Source organism: Ornithodoros turicata, unplaced genomic scaffold (assembly GCF_037126465.1).
Source record: "Ornithodoros turicata isolate Travis unplaced genomic scaffold, ASM3712646v1 Chromosome170, whole genome shotgun sequence".
Taxonomy (NCBI): Eukaryota; Metazoa; Arthropoda; class Arachnida; order Ixodida; family Argasidae; genus Ornithodoros; species Ornithodoros turicata.
Genome location: NW_026999327.1, coordinates 107,386 through 126,132, shown reverse-complemented (window position 1 = coordinate 126,132; position 18,747 = coordinate 107,386). Strand labels below are relative to the sequence as shown.

Here is an 18,747-nt window from a genome sequence, read left to right as displayed (position 1 = left end):
AGGAGCATCTGCTATCTATCATCGTAGGGAAGGATCAAGAAATATTGAAACTTCTAGACAAGCGTGCTGCCTTAGAGGAACAGCTTACATCTGCCAGGGCAGCCATCCACGAACTGCGGGCACAAAATGAATCTCTAGCGTGCCAGCTTGACGAAGAAAAACAAAGGACATCAAATTTTCCCCTCGAAAAGCTCAAGCATTCAGATGAAGTTCATGCTTTACACCGGTTTGCCCTGCTATGAACAGTTCATGAGTTTGATGGAGTTCTTGGACCCAGGTGAACGTGGCTGTAATGTTTTGCGCACTGAGGACAGCAGTAGTACAACAAGGTCTACTGCAGGCCGGAAAAGAAAACTTAGTGTAGAAGATGAACTCTTCTTGGTCTTAGTTCGACAGCGACTTGATCTGCTTGAGGCTGACCTATGTCACAGGTTTTGCGTCACACAATCTGCGGTATCCAGGATATGCACATCATGGATAAACTTCATGTATGCCAAGCTCTGCACCCTGCCTCTTTGGGCCCCAAGGGAAGTCATCGATGCAACAATGCCGACAGAGTTTCTGCACAAATATGCTTCAACAAGGGTGATCCTTGATGCGACCGAAATACGCTGTGAAGTGCCTTCATCTCTGTCACTACAGTCAAGCACGTACTCGTCTTACAAGTCGTCAAACACATTTAAAGGCCTCATAGGGGTGTCACCAAATGGACTGGTCAGCTTTGTGTCCGAGCTGTTCACGGGATCTACGTCAGACAGAAAGTGCGTCTCACGGAATGAGTTCCTGGGGCCAGATTTCGAAGAAAATGATGTCGCAATGGCGGACAAGGGTTTTCTGATTGCGGACCTCTTGGAAAAGAAGGGAGTACAGGGTGTGTGCAGAAAAACATGACCCGCATTTTTACATGTAACTCGTTGTCTACTTAGCCGCACGACGGCGTATTATAGCGTACAAAAAAATCCTGGAAGCCATACTCAGTGTAAAAAAATAAACAGAGCGCGAAAACATGGGCTTCCATGCATTAGAATAGGGCGGTCATGACAGTGCATTGTAGTGCATTTCCGTCTCATGAGAGTTGTGTGCAGGCACCGCTAGGGGTACTACCGATGAGCATCCATGTGGGACATCGTTTCGATTTATGCACCGATAGCTCCCCTAGCGGTACTTGAACACAACTCTCCTACGTGCACCATGTTGCCCTTTCACATACACCCTGTTGTCCACCATGTTGCCCTATTCTGATGCACGGAAGCCGACGTTTTCGTTGTTCCGTTTATTTTTTAAGCTGGGTATGGCTTCCACAATTTTTCTACAGATTTCACACGCATAAATGCGCCATCGTGCGCCACCGGAAGTTCGTTAGTTAGGTAGGCAACAAGCTATGTGCCTAAATGCGGGTCATGTTTTTCTGCACACACCCTGTACTTCTGAATATGCCCCCATTTCTGAGAGATGGGACATTCTCAAGGGAAGAAGTGCTTCGAACACAAGAGATTGCTTCCCTACGGATACGTGTGGAGCGACGAATACAGCGCATCAAGGGGTACCACATCTTCGACAGGCCAATCCCACTTTCATTGGCTCCTGTCATCAACCAAATCTGGACTGTGACACTATTCTTGTGTGACACTGTGACGCTATTCTTGCAAACTTTCAAAGCCCTTTAATTCAACACTGAAGTAGTGCAGTTACAGAAGAAAAAAAATTGGTGCACCTTTGAAATCAACAGGATGTGGCATATCCATGATGCCCTTCCATGTTATTTGCATCACAAGAAACAGCAAAATGAATAAGAGAGCTGACGTTTGACTGCTCTACAGGACATCCGAAGGCGTAGTGCACGGGAGACGCCTTTCACATCCAACCTCCTCCACAGTTGCGGAACTTTATGCCATCCTTTTCTTTCTACAACACATCGCTGATTTTACACCCCGGGAATGGGCAGTCTTTACAGACTCCAAATCTGCACTTCAAGGAATTGAAAATTCCGGCATACGAGGCCCATCCGCACCCCTAGTCACAGATGTGTTAATAGCTTACCACACTATCTACGCAGCAGGCCACAGGCTAGTTCTCCAGTGGGTTCCAGCCCATTGTGGTGTCGTGGGGAACGAGCAGGCCGACAGCGCCGCACAAGCAGCACTCTCGTATCGGAAACAGACCAGTATTGTTCTGCTGGGAGGAGACCGCCGTTCAATTCTGCGACGCCTAGAGACACCCCTGGCTTCCCGCCAACGGACAACCGACATTTTTGCCACGAAACACCTCCCGTCAAGATGCTGCATTAATCCACCGAATGTGCCTCCATGTGGCCTTTACAGCTCAGTGGCGTTACCGCTTGAGACAAGTTGACTCTCCCACCTGCTGCCACTGTGGTGCTCTTGAGGATCTGGAGCATATTCTTCTTCATTGCCCTCACTACCAACCCTCCCAAATCACACTCTCCGAGTCTCTTCGTCAGCTGGACTCTCGCCCCTTCTCCCTATCGAAATTGCTTGGTCCCTGGCCCAATCCAGCCCAGTAACGCTCTGCGCTCAAAGCTCTTCTGACATTTCTGGACACCATCGGACTTCGATCGTTATTGTGAAGGGGCTCGTTATTTTATTCCCCACATTCCCACCGCAATGGGGTAGAGTATCGCCTGTGGCGATGAAACTCCCCACTCTCCAAGGTCAAAAATAAAGTTGTTGTTGACTCCTCTACAGAATCATTCATGGAACTGTGCTAAAGGCATCCAGAGTTTGTGCAGCACGTCACGAGGACTTTATTAATGCTTTGAAGTGGTAGGGTAGCACAGTGGCATGGAAAGCAGGAGAAAATTAAATCACAAATTGACAATATGCCCATGGTGTTAGAAAGACATCAGCATTCGGACAGCACACAAAAGCAGGCTGGGAGAAGCGTTGATAGAGCATGTTTGAAAGCAGGGAAAACGCATTTGTTGGGATAGTCTAGATAACGCATTCTTTCATAAATGACACAATTTTAGTGAGAGAGGCAGGCCATTTTCATGCTATACACATTGACACAAAAACGTGCCTCTTGTGGTACAGTTCGCATGGCTTGAGTAGCTGCATTCAGCATTCAGAGCCCCGTTAGCCAGGCCCTCCCACGAAGAGGGCCCGTTGCCCAGCTCCCACCACGAGGAGGAGAGGTTGAATGCTGCTGTTTATGGGAGCTGTGAGTCCGTAGTCAAAGATTCCGAGGGCAGGCAGTTTTCAGTAAGCGTTATCAGGAAGGGAATCTGTACTTGTAGTTCAGAGGGGGGAAAAGCACACTACATCTTAGTGAATACATAACACACGGTCAAGGCAGATGCTGCCGGCTCTTCACAATGTAGGGAAGCATATGGGAGAAATAAAACTTGTCAAGTTTTGACTTCATGTCCCTCCATGCATGTTCATCGAACCTGATGCGCTCGATAGCAATCCAGGTTTTGGAGAACACAACAAAGTCAGCCCACTGACATCCTGTTAATGCCATTTGTCCGACTACTTGAGCGTGGTACTCGTGGTTCCTTTTGAGGCTTGGCTCCCCATTCTCACTAACACTCATGCACAATAGCTGCAGTGTAGAGATATCTGGATCAGTGTCTTTCAAGGAATATGGGCACTTGATTTCCAGGACGCCATACGTGCGCTCCTCCGGGTCGTACACAAATCTATCAGGACTGGCACCTAGCCACGGGCCCCCCGGATGGACGATGAGACCGCTGTGTCGCAGTGAGACATTGTGGCCACAGCGCTTCATAACTTCGGCATAGCGTTCTGCTGCCGGCCCTTCATTTTTCCGCCCGCACTGTATGGCACGTACTCGTGAGACGTCCTTTGGCTCGATGAGGTTCCGCAGGCCTTTCTCGCTCCACTCTGTTCTCCTTATCACGTGACCGAAGCACGATGACGTGAGTCTGTGTAGGCGCCCTTGATGCCAGCATGCACTAAGTGTCTGCTGCCTCGAGTTCTGCTCCAGCTCCCTGGCCTCTTCCACTGATACACTGATGTCCTGGCAAAAGCAAAAAGAGTGAATATCAATTTTGAACCAGACGTTGTGAAGAGTGATGTGTTAAGATTTGGGACAACTGCCATCGATCATCCTTGGGTCAAACAGCATAGAACATCGAGACCGAAGAGAATGTCGTCGCGGGAAGGAAAGACAACCAGGCTCTACATGACTATTACCATATTCCAATGCTGTAGCCAGAAAAAAATGTCAAGAGGGGCTGTATGGGAGGTTTATATGGCAGGGTAGGACTCACCCTCTTTTACCCTTTCCCAAATGCACTACCAAAGGTACGGTTTCAGGGTCCTTTTGACCCCAAAGCGCCCCCTCACTGCACACCTGCCGTATTTCCCCCGCATTAGCCGGTATACGCTGGGTTCACTCTTAACTCCGTACCCTTTAGTAAAGGGTAAAAAATCGCAATATTTTACCCTCTATTTCAGAAGCTACCAGGTACCCTCTGAGCGACCCCTTTTATAAAAGTTACAAGGAAACCCACTAATTAGAGGTTACGGCCTTCAATCCAGCACCTGCCCGTAAAGGTTACGCCAACGTGCGGCTTTTTATACAGGATGTTCATTTTTATTCGCAACAGAGTAGCGCTCATTGGGCAGGTGGGTTATGTGAATCTTTGCTAATTAGTCGATCCGTAGTTACAAACACATGCGTCAGGAAATGTCGGAAATGTTTGTAACTACGGATGGGTTAATTTGCGAAAATTAACATAACCCACCTGTCAAATGAGCGCTGGTGTGATGCAAATAAAAACAAACACCCTGTGCGTGGGATATGGACAGACATTTACAGAACACACCAAGGTACCAAAATGAACCAGCAGAAAAGGAGATCTTGAACATATGAATATTACAAAAACAGAAGTCTGTCGAGAGGTGACACATTGTGCACAAGTGCGATTCTGGTGTGAGGAGAAACCATGGTCGCTTTACCATGTATGTGGAAAAAAGAACTATCTTTCTTCTAAGTGAGAAGCAATGCATAAAAGTGCGAGGAAGCTAGCGAGTCAAAACAACTGACCTATGTTTGCTAAGCTGAACACACCCAACGAAATGGAGAACTGCAGCAGAAAAAAAAATTATTCCACATTCGTGTTGCAGAGGCGAGCGCAAATGGCAATGCAGTATTACATAAAACGCACACAACCTTGAGGAATATGAGTGTACAGTAACGCAGGAGACACTACATTACTGCGTTATCAGCGTTGGAGGCGCTCTGGGACGAGTTTGTGAGGTACTGCATTGCGCTGGTGACGGTATGTGAACCTGCATGTGGGATCCTGGGAACAAAAGTTTGGGCAATGAGAGTAACATTTACGGAACCATTCAAATCCGTACAAAGCACAAGGTACAAAGCAGCATAAATGCGGGAAGGCGTTCACTCCGCGATTGAGTCTTAGAATGTCATAAGAATGCAACAAGTAGGAAGCTGCGAAGTATATATCTCGATGCATATATCCGCAGCTCGCAAAATTGTTGCTCGTTGTTCCTGACGATACTATGATAAACGGGAGGAAAACCACTGATTAAAACAGATTACACTTGTTAACGGACGGACGACGAGCGTTAAGCGTTTCAAGGAAACCGCTCTCAGTGTGGATAGACCTAGACCAGGCTCGGCTACGCAGCGAAATCGGAAATCTTGGTGGTTGCGGCATTGACAATTGTTTTCCACCCTTTAGAAAGAAACATACTATCAGTATTTCAGACTGCGAACATATAATCTGTGTTCATACAGCATTGATAACATGTAGTTGACGTATAGGTGACGCTGAAACAGATAAAAAATAACAGCGTAGATTCGCAACTGTCGTCTCGAATGGGAGGCTGAAACGCGGCATTATGCTGAAAAACAAAAGGAAAAGAAACGATAAGAAACTAACAAAGAGATTATCGTTGGAGATTTCGCTTAGAAGTTACAGTGTCGGAGTAGAGGGTACATTTATAAGTTACAACAAGCTGTTTTTGTTTTTTCCGAGATGTAACTTCTATTCGTGTTGTGAAGACATGACCTTGGTCGCTTTTAACCTCTAAATATACGTTACAGTGGTGTAACCTATAAGAAATCTCGAAATCTACGTCTATATAGAAGTTACATGTTTCTAAAAGTTACAATAAAAGGTACGGGTTTAAGAGTGTTGTCCAGGGAGGACAGTTTTTGTGACTCCGAAAGTTGGTACCTTACACCCGAATGCCATCAAATATGGGGTTTTGCAGCGTGCCAGTTCGTCTTGGCCTACTCCAGCATGCAGTCTGATGAAGGGGAATATGGTATCATTTGTTGTCACTTTTGCAGAGAGCATGACCCAGGTTATTGATACTGACAACGAGAACAGTCTCAAAGTTCTATGTGCATGGACCCATGGTGCCTGTGCGAAAGATCTGCACGGAACAGTGGAGTATGTATCGAGGCGAAAGCATGTGCTTGACCCTCCAAATGACTCATTTTCGAGGGTGGCCAGGTTGCTAAAAAGCACAGCCCTTGACCCGTAGCATAGAATATGTGGTTTGAGTCCTGCAGCTGGCTCAGTGACCATTCCAGTAGCTTCTTTCGAAGTGTAGAAGATTTCCTTCCACTGCATTGTGTTTGTTGTTATCTGCACAATTTCCAACAATGTAAGCACACACGTGATATGCAAAGATACATGTAAGGGTATGAACAAAGTCATACACTTACCATCAGTATACTTTGTTCTTCTGTGGCGAGCCCGTCCGGGAAGACATACTGTGTTGCTCCGCAGAAGAGTGGCAGTTCCGGCACAGAGCTGACCATACTGGACCCTGCCGAGATGTCAGCAGCGATCCACGCCTTAAAGTTTGCAGGCAGGCTTACCTGCTGGTAGGTCAATGGTGAGGAAGGAGGCGCCACTCCAAGCTTCGTGTTGCCGAAAGAACTCCTTGCAGCCCGCAGCACAGCAGCGAAGTCATGGTTCCCAAGGCCAGCTTGACGTTCACTCAACTTCTGGAAAGACTCCAGCTTGTGCTGTTGGTCCATACTCCTGGCCTGCGCATCGAACAGCCGCACCGGCATTGGCAGAAGTACACCACCTTCACGGGTGCTCCTCCAATCTACGTCCTGTACCCTCATCGGTCCAATATTTTGACGACGAGGACGCCTCCTCTGTTGAGGTAGCGCGGTACATGACAGCTCCGGTGGTGCCTCCTTGTACCCTTTCTTCTTCAACAAAATAAGCAGTCGTACTGCCGCAAGGACATGACTGCATGGGCTCTCCTTTCCAATAGCGCAGTCACAGTATGCATCGGTTACTGAACAGCTTTCAAATTTCAGCTGTACTTTATACTCCGGTCCAGTTTTCCTCTGGCTCCTGTAGCAAGTTGCCCGAGCATATATGGTGCCACGACTGTAAGAGAGCAGATGTAATGTCTCAATGTCAAAGTGTCAATGAATCGGCGTTCAATGAAACACCAATTTTTCGACGAAACGATGTTCGATGAAATGTCCCGGAACCGTTTCGTCCACGTCAAAGGAACGAGACGATTAGGCTTATCATACCTGCTGCTCAAAATATTGACAGAAGTGGCTCTCCCGTTACGCAAAAGTGATGTCAAACGTGAACAAGTGAGCGAGTAAATTTTCACGTTGGGCGGATACCTCACACACAGGCATTTGCAAACCGCGCCTACTCCGTTGAAAATAGTGGTAGCAAAGCGGGACGTGTCCCTCCTTAATCGAGACGCTTCACACATATTGCATTGTAAAGGAAAATATGGAACCATTCCACAGGCTTAATGTGCGCCTACGACAAGCAAGTAGCAGCAGTTATACGCATATTTGCTAAACCGTGCGAAAATGCAGGCTCTGGTCTCAAATATTCCCGCGTCGTCATGATCTACGAACCCTTAACTTCAGAAGAGCAAAAAACGTTACGTACCTGATGTCGCACGCGTTTGTAAATATCGACGAAGATTGGGCGTACGCCTCGACGGTGACGACGTAAGATTTCTTCTGTTGCCGGACCGACGGCTCTGCCAGCGCGCACAAGCCTCCCAGCGTATCATCTGACAGACAGGGTAGAACTTCCAAGTCGTTTTTCCACATGTCATGGCCAAAAGATGGAAAACGCAGTCGAGCAGTCATCGTAGAGCCGATAGACTGCGATAGAAGTACGTTTACCGGGACGATTGGGTCGACAACACAAAGATGGCTGACTAAATCTCGGCACTCGTTGTTGCCAGACGCAGAGTAAATTTGCATAGCACGTATTCCATATGAGAATTCTTACACAAATTGTGGAATATTCGTTTCCTTGGCGATCATTGTTCCCAGTCTAGCCATGCTAAATGTAAAGTGTTTTTCATTGTGATGATGACAAAGATTACATTTATTGTTTCAGTTATACACTTGTTTATTTCGATAAATTACAGTTCTATTTCAAACTCTGAAGTTTTCGTTTGTTGTCTTCATTGATGAATTCCGAAGACATTAAATAGTTTATTCTGATTATTGGGCGCTTAAATCCAACGTTGATTAACGCAGGCGCTATGTTGTCGCCGTGTTTGTATTGCTTCAACAACTTGCACTTAGTGGCGATGAACTTGCACAGTCTCTTATTGATGTTTCCTTTCTTTGTATGAAGATTCTTGAATGGCGTACAAGAGAGTATTAGATGAAAATCGTCCGGTGGTCCACCGCAATTGATATGTTTGTTGAGTTTCAAAAGGTGATAATACATCAGACCTTGCACGACAATATTGAACTTCTGTTGATTCGACATCGTTGCAGAGACTGGTAGAAGAAAATAATTGCGTTGCCGTGGTAGTGGAATATATCACGTGATAAGATTTTATGTACTTTCCATCTCAGATATGTGTAATTTCAACAAATCCGTAATGAATCGCGCGATATAGACCGCTTGTATATGATAATTTGATCTGACTGCTTTCTTGATGTACGCAATGCCCATTGCAATGATTACAATTACATCTGGTCTAGTGTATTTCAATTCTTCATTAGCAAATCTCAAAAACTCCGCCATCAATCCTAGTGGCCCTTCCGATGATGATGTGCAGATATTTTTATAAGTATTGTAGATTCGGCATATAAATTCTTGCACCTTCAGTTCTGTAGTTTGTACCATATCCCCGAATACGACCATATCTAGGACGTATTGAAATGCAGCGATAATGAAATCGTTTCGCGGCTCCTCCTTTTCGAAGCAGTTTTTTATCACATCTTCCCATGACTTATGGTATCGAGTACAAAATCTGTCCATCTTTTCAATGTAGAGCAATTGTCTCTTCTGTTTTCAAGTGCACATCTACACTTAATTAAAAGCATATCTATGTTTATTTTTTCTTGATTAAAATTTTATTATCTGGTTTAGAATGCTATAATCTCGACCTGTCGTGAGAATTATTGTTTTGACTTTGTTTCAAGTATTCACTCGTCTGATACTCTATGAGTACTGCCTGAAATAATTATTGTCTTGCATTTGTTTCAATTGTTCACTCGAATGACATAAGTAAGTATCTCTAAGATGGGAATGCCTCATAACTCTGAGTTGCATTTCACATTTGATATTTTTGTGTGGTTCATTAGAAATTTCTGTTGCAAGATATTACAAAAATTGATGTAATTAAATCATTGCTACCAATTAATAATTTGGACTTTCTCTACATCTTCAATAACAATATCGCATCTCTACAAACTTAACCGACTTGTCAACCACTTTGACGAAAGATTTCCGTTTCAGGGAAAGGATGCGAAAAGATAGTGACCCCAGCCAGTGATATCGACATCTATTTGCGCTGCACAATAAAATATATCGCCTTTGAACTCTCTTATCTGACCTCTAGAGCGTCCCGTTTGCAGGACGAAGTAATATAGCCCCTAACCCTTTGAGTGATAAAGCATGCGCGGTGCTATGGTCACATAGATAGAGACATAAAGTCTCCTGGCTTTGAGGAAAAGAGTGAAAACAGTGCATATTTTCTACGTCTTGGATATCTCCATCAAGGTTCGTAGTGTTTGTTAGAATGAAAATTGTATATTGATCGATTTTATGATGGTTCAATGATAGATTATTTTCCTCTGTTGTTGTTTACGTGTCGCCGCGTGTTCCTCTGTCGTTCAGCGTTAAGTCTGTGCTATATTGTTAAGTTTGTGCTATTTCGCCTTTGATAGATTGATTAGCTATTATTTCTCTATGTGTTGGATGGTGCGCAGGTTTTGGCTCTCTATTAATTGTAGCTGTTGATTGTGTTGTTTCTCGTTATTTCCTTACGTCTATGCTGTTCACTTAATAAGAAATTAAAAGTTGAGTAATGTTTGAATATGAAATTGAGATTCCATATTGCGCTCGAAATGTTCTGACAGATATGATGGTTCTCAGGTCTCAGACTTTTTATAATATAACTTGTAATTTGATTGTAATTGTATTGATTAAGAATATCTTCTTTGTATTGGTATAGATTTTATTTCCTCTTGTCGTTCGTGTTCCGTGGTCTTCCATACATCTAATGGCACCTGTCTTCAACAAATCAGGTCAGATATCATTAGTTCTGTTTGTTGAATGCTAATGTATCATACCTGTAATAAGTGTTGTTACGTGTATTGTGTTCCTAGTGTTCCTTCTATTTCAGATTTTTTCGCTAAGTTTTTCCCATTCACGCAGAGTCATAACATAATTATTAACGACTTTAATAAATATATATATGAATATCCTTTGCATGTAAACAGCCTACTGCACACCTGTTGTAGCTGGAAAAAAATATGATTCAAGTCGGCTCAGGCTGAAAAATGGCGAAAGTCGGCAGCCCAGGCTGAAAAATGACGAAAGTCGGCGGCCCAGGCTGAATGGTAAATGCGCACACAGCCCTCCGGCCACGCGACGCCCACCTGTCGCGGGAAGGAAGTCGGCCCAAGTAGGAAAATGGTGAAAGAAGTCAGCCCAGGGTGAAGGGTAAGCGCGCACGCAGCCCTCCGGTCACGCTCCGCCCACCACAGCAGCCCTCCACCTGAGCGCCGCCCTGTTAGAGGTGGTGAAGGTTTTACGACTGGGTTTTTCTCCTTCACCTGATTGGCATCACAATTGGCACAGTTCCCAGCACTATTGGCTTTAATAAATATACCTCAACTTGAATGGCATTAATAAATATATTTTCACTTGTCCTTTTTTGTGTATGACCCTTCTTTGCATGTCTCTGCATGTAAACCGCTCACCTGCTGCATCGGAAAAATATGTGAAGTCGGCGAAAGAAGTCTGTCCAGGCTGAAAAATATGCTACGATGAGCGCACGCGCAGCCCTCCCCCGTCGATAATCACGTGGACAACCCTCCGCACACGCGCCGCGCAGGGAAAAATACGCGCAGGGCAGAGGGGGTCCATGTTTCTAACTGGACCGCGGCTTGTTTAACGCAAGTCGTATACTACTCCACTTCTGTGCGGTCTGTTCCACGGTCTCTTCCATCCGCCTCCAACCAGTACCCGCCATTCCAGGAGTGGCGAATGACATGCGTGCCCTTTGGGGCTGCCTCCAGCCCGTTCCTCCTCGCGGCCACCTTGCAGCACCATTTCAGATCTGTCAGCCATCGTTACCCAGCCACTGCTGCACGACTTTCCACCAGCTTTTACGTGGATGACTTGGTAGTCGGGTGCAGGGATATCGCAGAATTCGTCCCGTTACAAGACGCCAGTAGTTGTCTGCTCCGACCAGGATGTCAACACTTCGGGAAACGCCTGTTGTTGACGCAGGTTGCAAGTCACGCTCAAGTACACTCTAAATCTTTTCACACCTTTAAAGGTGTAATAGCGTGCATGGCGCACGCCTTTTTAGCTATAATTTCGGTAACATCATAATGGAGCACGGTTTCGCACAAATTTTCTTTACTCGAGTGCTGTCTGTCCTCCAAAAATTCCGTCTTGCAACATCTCAACATTGTTCAACAGTATTGTAGACACTTGCGCGTGCTCGATTATCGATAGCGATGCATATATGCATTAGCTCGTACCTACGATATCCAAGACATAATGAAAGCGAGATTTGCACTGACACTTGACCTTTAGTAATGCTTTCCGAATTTTGTAAAATATCATCCTGGAGATGCAATGTTACGCAACCAGATTGAATGGGCATAGCGCACACCTTTAAAGGTGTGAAAAAGTTTACAGTGTAGCATGCGTGTTAAATGCGGATCCAGCGAAGGCCTCAGGGACTTGCATATCTCGGGAATCGTTAGAGCTTCTAACTCGAAGGTGGCGTCACGGCCTGTAATGTTTACAGTGACCTTACTGCATCTGTGGCGGGCAGATTGCGTTGATCCAAACGCGTAGATGGCCAAATCCTCAACGTTGATTGTCGCACATTGTAGGCTCATAGCGAGGTCCTCTCTGATAAAGGTCCGTTGACTTCCGTTATCAAGCATTATAATGAATTCAGAGTAGTACGTGTTCGCGACCTTTATAATTTTCTTCTTACTAAAAAAATTCGCTTCTCGGGCGATGTATTTATTTCTTATGTCAATAGGTTAGCAGATGTACGAGAAACATCTACACCATATAACACGCGACAAGAACAGTCAGAACTGAATACGGAAAACAGATGTTACTTTACAATATTCCACGCATATTAAATACGTACCTGTACGCCGGGTCAGCCATATCTGTAATGCCACAGAGAGAACTAAAGAAATACTTTGTCACAGGGGTGAAGTAGGTCAGGATGTTACGCTTAAACATTTCACTCTCTCTCTTTTTTTTTTATTACAGATGCAGTTCAGTTTCAATAAAACTGTGTACAAAATGTGCGCGCGCAGCATGTGGTGCATTGCCATTATATTTTTAATGCTTGCTGCGTAGATTGACATGCTCTTGATTTGTACAGAGTGTTTTCTGTTGCTGTTACCCTGGTATCTGGGGGTACGGTTGCTGTCAAGCTGCCTCTGCAGCTTTTTTGCTGTACCTCCCTTTTCCTTTGCAAATAAATACGAAAAAAAAAAGCAGGATCTGGACTCTTGCCTTGCCTCCGGGGCCAGAGGCATCCACCGCAGCACTTTGAAGCAGTATGACGGTACTGTCCATAGAAGCTGGTGTTGCTTGCACTGGAGACGGCGCTGCGGCCGTTGCCGGATGGGGTTCGGCGGCTAGAGACGCTGCCACGGGCTGTACATCACAGAGTATTGTGAGATGGTGACCGCTGCACTTCCTGCAAACTAAACTGGCTAAGGTTCGACAGTGGCGTCCATGATGGTAGCGTTTTGCACATCGATAACAGCGTCGCGTGGAGCTCAGCAGCCGCTTTTTCTCTTCTGGTGTTACGGGAACGGGACAATCTTCGGTGAAGTGGTCGCTTGCACGACAAAACGCGCAATTCCTCTGGGAAACTGGAGCCCCTGGACGTTGCCCCTGGACGTTGACAGCAGCAGGGAGGGCTGCCGCGGACGGTAAGCGTGCTTGCAGGGTGCCCTCTGTATTGTCCTTCTGAACGTGCCGGGGACGGTGAAAGGCCGCTTCTTCCCTACTTTCGACTTGCACCTGCAGGAAGGTAAGAAGAGCGGTCACCTGTTCCGCTGTCGAGAAAGTCATTGGGCCGTCAGCGGAGGGAGCCCCGCCGCCACTGTTCCCCCCAGATGCAGCGTCCGCTTTCCTGCTGTGCTGAAACTGGACGAAGAGGTGAGGTCGGTAGGAATGCAGCGCGTAAGCACCCTGTATAGAACGACATCGTAACTCGATCGGGGTATGCCAAGCGATTCCAAAGCCTTTGTATGCCGTGACGCCTCGTCGTACAGATGACGCAGCTGGGCTACGTCACTACAGCTGTTCACCGAATGGAGGCCCAGTAGCTTGTCTAGATGTTCTGCTGAGAGTAGATCTGTGCGCACGAATCGTTGGTTGAAAGTCAGTATTGCGGTAGCGTAATTGTCCCCGCTGAGACCGATGCTGTCAATTGCTCGTTTGGCGTCGTCCGTAAGAAAAGATAATAGATTTTTAAACTTCTATACTGGGGCTAGGGAAGCATTTCCATGAATCGTAGCGTCGTAGCGTTCCCAAAATCTTTGCCAATCTTGCAGTTTTCCTCCGAATTTCGGGATCTGCAGCTTCGGCAGCGATACGGTGCGGCCTGCTTGAGATGGCGGATCCCCAGTCGTGTGCAACTGTTCGCGGAGGGCCCGCTTCGCTTGACTGATGGCTGCTTCGATCCGCTTTTCCTGCTCCAACACAGCGTTGTTCTCCTCATCGAACCCAGCATCGTCGTCGATGAGTTCGAGAATCTGCTGATCGAGGTTGCACAACGCGGCCTTCCGTGCAACCAGGTAGTCCATGCCTACCTCAACGCTGGCCTTTGAAATATCAGGGCGCGCGAGGCATTCTTCTAGATGCGCGATAGTGCCGGTGACCATCCCACGGATCCCAGCTCGAGTCCTCTTGAGGCGATCTAGTTGACCCTCGCGGGGCATTGTCGAGTGCAGTCGTTCCCGAGTTTCGGCACCAAATGCTCCGAATTAGCGAAACGAAGTAACAGGGACCACGACTGCTCGCCTTCTTCCCCAGCGAAAACCAACAAATCGTTTTATTCTCGTGATCACGCGCCCTACTCAGTTCCTCCTTCTCCTTTCGCAACAAGTGCGTTTTGGGTATCAGTCCAGCTGGTCTATCGCTATTTCTCTCGCTCAAAATTGCTTGGTCCCTGATCAATTCCAGAAAACAACGCTCAGCCCTCAAAGCTCGTAGTGCTTTTTGCACACAACAGGACTTCGAGCGTTACCGCAAGTGGGCTCATTATTTCACTCCCCACGTACATCACCACCAGAGATGGGGTAGAGTATCGCCCCTGGAGATGACACTCCCCATTCATCACTCCAAAATAAAGTTAATAAATGTTGTTGTTTGTTTTCCTGTTTTGAAAGTTTAGAAGGCCGTGTACCGCGAAAACGTGTGATATGTCGCTAGATGTTAGTCGAGCGAGTTAGTCAGCTACGGGTCATGATTCACGGAACACGACAGTATCGTATATCGTCACCGGAGCGACACCGTTGCAGCGAACGGGAGCAGGTAGATTTGCAGACAGGTGACTGGGTATTCCATGCCCTTCTCAGTATGTGTTTTCCACTCCCGTTCACTACTACACTCTTAAACAAATGGTGTACTTTAACTCCTTTCCTTGCCACATATATAACACCCTTTTGGAGAGTACAAGTACTCTCAAAAGGGTGTCTCCTCACTCCCTCCAGGGAGTAGCATAACACCTTTCTCCCTACTGGAGAGTAATATTACTCTCCGGCAGGGAGAAAGGTGTTATGCTACTCCTTTGAGGGAGTGAGGGGACACCCTTTTGAGAGTAATTGTACTCTCCAAAAGGGTGTTATATATGTGGCAAGGAAAGGAGCTAAAGTACACCCTTTTTTTAAGAGCGTAGAGTGTCTCACCGATGCAGACATACGTCACTCTAATGTTTCGTAAGCTTTGACGGGATCTCTACTTGCCTCATCTACGCCATGTACAGGCAGTTCTTCCTTGCGCTGTTCTTTGCCTCCGAGAACGGCGCCCACAGACTGCAAATACTTCGATTCCCTAATTTTTATGAAGCAGAACTCGGACACGGTGGCTACTCGCGGCGCAGTCTGTTTAGAGAAGTTGATGCTAGGTACTGGAGGTGCTTTCCCGAATCCACTGTTTGCCTAGCACGAAGCTGCCTAAAAGCAGCGTAGTAGTTTAGACGTGTAGCTGGAACACTGGTTTGGTGCCTATGACCTGCTTTTGAAACAACGTAAGCGACATGACGGCAAATGTTTCAAAAACAAATTCGAATAGCTCCGCCAATATTGCATAATATGCAACCGACATATTATATGAAGTTCAGGAAGGAGTATGCCGAAACAGTGTAGAATAGCGTCGTTGTTGTTGGTGCACTCTAAAGAAAAAAAGGGTGGAGCAGTTATACCTTTTAGGAGGTAATATTTGTCGCATATGTTATGTTATGTGCCTAAAGGGTTGCAATGTTCTACCTGCTACCTCACTCTCTCCCACGAATGATAGGGTTACCACTTCTGATTCGGTGAGCGAGGGGAGCGTACGCCTTTTTGTAGCAATTTGGATATATGATAATAGCTTTTATCGCCCTTTTACACCCTTTATCAGACGCTATGTTGACCTATGTGGTAGCTATCGAAGTTACCACCTTTTCACATCCTTTTTTTTTTTCGAGAGAGAGTAGTGTGTGGAGAAACTTAACGGTATCCGTAAGAACGCGTTAATATGCATTAATAATATGCATTTTGCATGAACTCCCGTGTCCTAATTATCAGTCTTGCTTGGTGGAAAGCTTGTCGGTACTCCTTTTTCCTGACAGTTATACCATGGCCGCCTAAGTGTCACAAAAATATAATCAAGAAAACGTACGCCTCGCGTTCCCAACAAATCAGTGCAGAGAACGATGTTACACGAGATGATAGTTGGCTGGAAGCCTGATATGCGGCTCCATTTAAGAGCATGTAACTAAAGTACACTCTTAAAAATGAACTTCACCGCATAGCACGCTCCTAGCCAACCATAATCTCAAACGATGATATCGTTATCTGCCCTAGCTAATTTGTTGAAAACGGGGGGCGTACGCCCTTTTTGTGACAATTATGAACAGCATAAGTGTCACGCGTTTTCTGTGACACTTATGCTGTTCATAATTGTCACAAAAAGGGCGTACGCCCCCCGTTTTCAACAAATCCGGGCAGATAACGATATCATTTGAGATGATGGTTGGCTAAGAGCGTGCTATGTGGTGAAGTTCATTTTTAAGAGTGTAGATGCGTAAAAAGTAGTCCCACTCAAACGGAGGTCTGTCTGCAGGAAAAGAGTGTAAGTGAAAGTCCAAATCGCAACCGTTAACTGGCCACCAATGAAGTGCACATGCCTTTCGTGTGGATTCGAATCCAGATTTAAATCGACCCCACAGCACTAACAGTGACAGTGCACGAAGCGCCGCAGCACGCTTTCCACACGGTACACTCTTAAAAATGAACTTCACCGCATAGCACGCTCCTAGCAAACCATCACCTCGAATGATATCGTTGTCTGACCTGATTTGTTGAAAACGGAGGGCGTACGCCCTTTCTGTGACAATTTTGAACAGCATAAGTGTCACAAAAATGGCGTACGCCTCCCGTTTTCAACAAATCAGGGCAGATAGCGATATCATTCAAGATGATGGTTGGCTAGGAGCGTGCTATGCGGTGAAGTTCATTTTTAAGAGTGTATAGTACAGTCGGGGTCCGACAGCACTTTGATACTTTTTGCTCGAGTAATTTGCATTCTGTCGATGATCACAGGCTCCAAACAGGTAACAGGTGGATCAAGTTGATACGGGATTCCTTTTTCAACCGTTCCTTCATAGTTTGCACGCCGTGAAAATACGGCCCCCAGCGACTCCTAGGAAATGGCATTGCATTGACGCAAAAAGTTGCACTGTGCACTGGGCAGTGCACCGTAGATGTGGGTTAGGTGCAATTTCGCGACGCGTTCCTGCGCGAACGGCAGGAACGTTGTAAACCTTCTCTCAGCAATGAATGATGCGGGGTTCGCAGCATCGAATGATACGCGTCCAACGCGTCATGATCAATCCGCCTGACATGGATCGTCCTGCACAGAAAGTCCTGTATATACTGTAAAACCGCAACTCCATCCACTTGAGCGTCTCGACCAGCTTTGTTCACGGGATGTTACACGCATTGTGTTCTTGTTTCTTCTTTGTTTCCGTAACGTACGTGTATTGTTTCGTAACGGAAATGTATCTTCGTTGAAATAGATTAAATGCAATTAGGCAATTGGAGGCTTGGTATGTATTTGTCCCTTCTTTGTTGTTCCAGCCTCAGAACATCAGTTATTTCATGTTCAACAGTTGCCGCTCGCATCGATCCCGTCGTATGAATGTGTGTATGAGTGAGCAAAAAATGTAAGACTGAAAGGAGGATGAGTGAGAGAGAGCGGCTGGTTTGTCCCTTCAGATGACGCATCCTAGAAGTCGCTGAGGAGGCCTGTTAGCTTAGCTCAATTGGTTGAGCCCTGGGCCGGTAATCCAGAAGACGTGGGTTTGAGTCCTATAGCTGGCTAACCTTTTCAGTGACTTTCATCTTTCATGGTCAATTTCGGCAATTGAGGCTTTGTATGTATTTGTGCCTTCTTTGTTCTTCCAGCTTCAGAACATCAGTTCTTTCATGTTCAGATTAAATGCACTGAGCATGAAATCACCTAGTGGACTTATCTGGCTCGTGACTTTTTCCTTGCAGAGCATGTGTGAAATGGTCGCTGCTCCTCACGGTGATGAAAGCAACTTTTCGCCGTCGCGTTTGTCACTATCCAGCAGGTAGGAAGTTCTTTCGTCGTACAACGTCATTCGAGAAACATTTCGTTGAGCATGAGGAACACAAAAACAAAACGCGGACCCTCTCTTCTGTTCACGATACTTGCTCGATAACAGCGCCCTCCCATGCGGAACCCTCCACTCAAGCATCCCCTGTGTGGCCCGAGTGAACTTCAAATATGGTGGAAGGCTATGGCAGCAAACTTTTCGACTTTGTGAGCAGCATGAATGGGTCAATTGAGGGCAGTATGTTTTCAGCTTGGGCAGTTAGGTGACTGGAGCAACCTGTGTACCGCCGTATTCTCAATCTGCACTTTACCTACGTGCCGAGCCCTCCCCTCCCCTGCAGGAACCCTTCGCCCCTTCCTATATTCATCCTTTCTCATGTGCCACGTCGTTGCGCATGCGCTTATGCTGGGCA

General features: G+C 46.2%; 1 protein-coding gene across 1 annotated transcript; it reads left to right on the top strand.

Moving 5' to 3' along the window:
* Window positions 1-258: 258 nt before the first annotated feature.
* On the top strand, window positions 259-891 carry LOC135373004 (uncharacterized). Its single transcript, XM_064606317.1, has one exon. The coding sequence runs from the start codon at window positions 259-261 to the stop codon at window positions 889-891; it is 633 nt and encodes a 210-aa protein (XP_064462387.1).
* Window positions 892-18,747: the final 17,856 nt, after the last annotated feature.

What these genes read in the sequence shown, in the direction of transcription:
- LOC135373004 (XM_064606317.1), top strand. Translation starts at nt 259, where the DNA reads ATGGAGTTCTTGGACCCAGGTGAACGTGGCTGTAATGTTTTGCGCACT.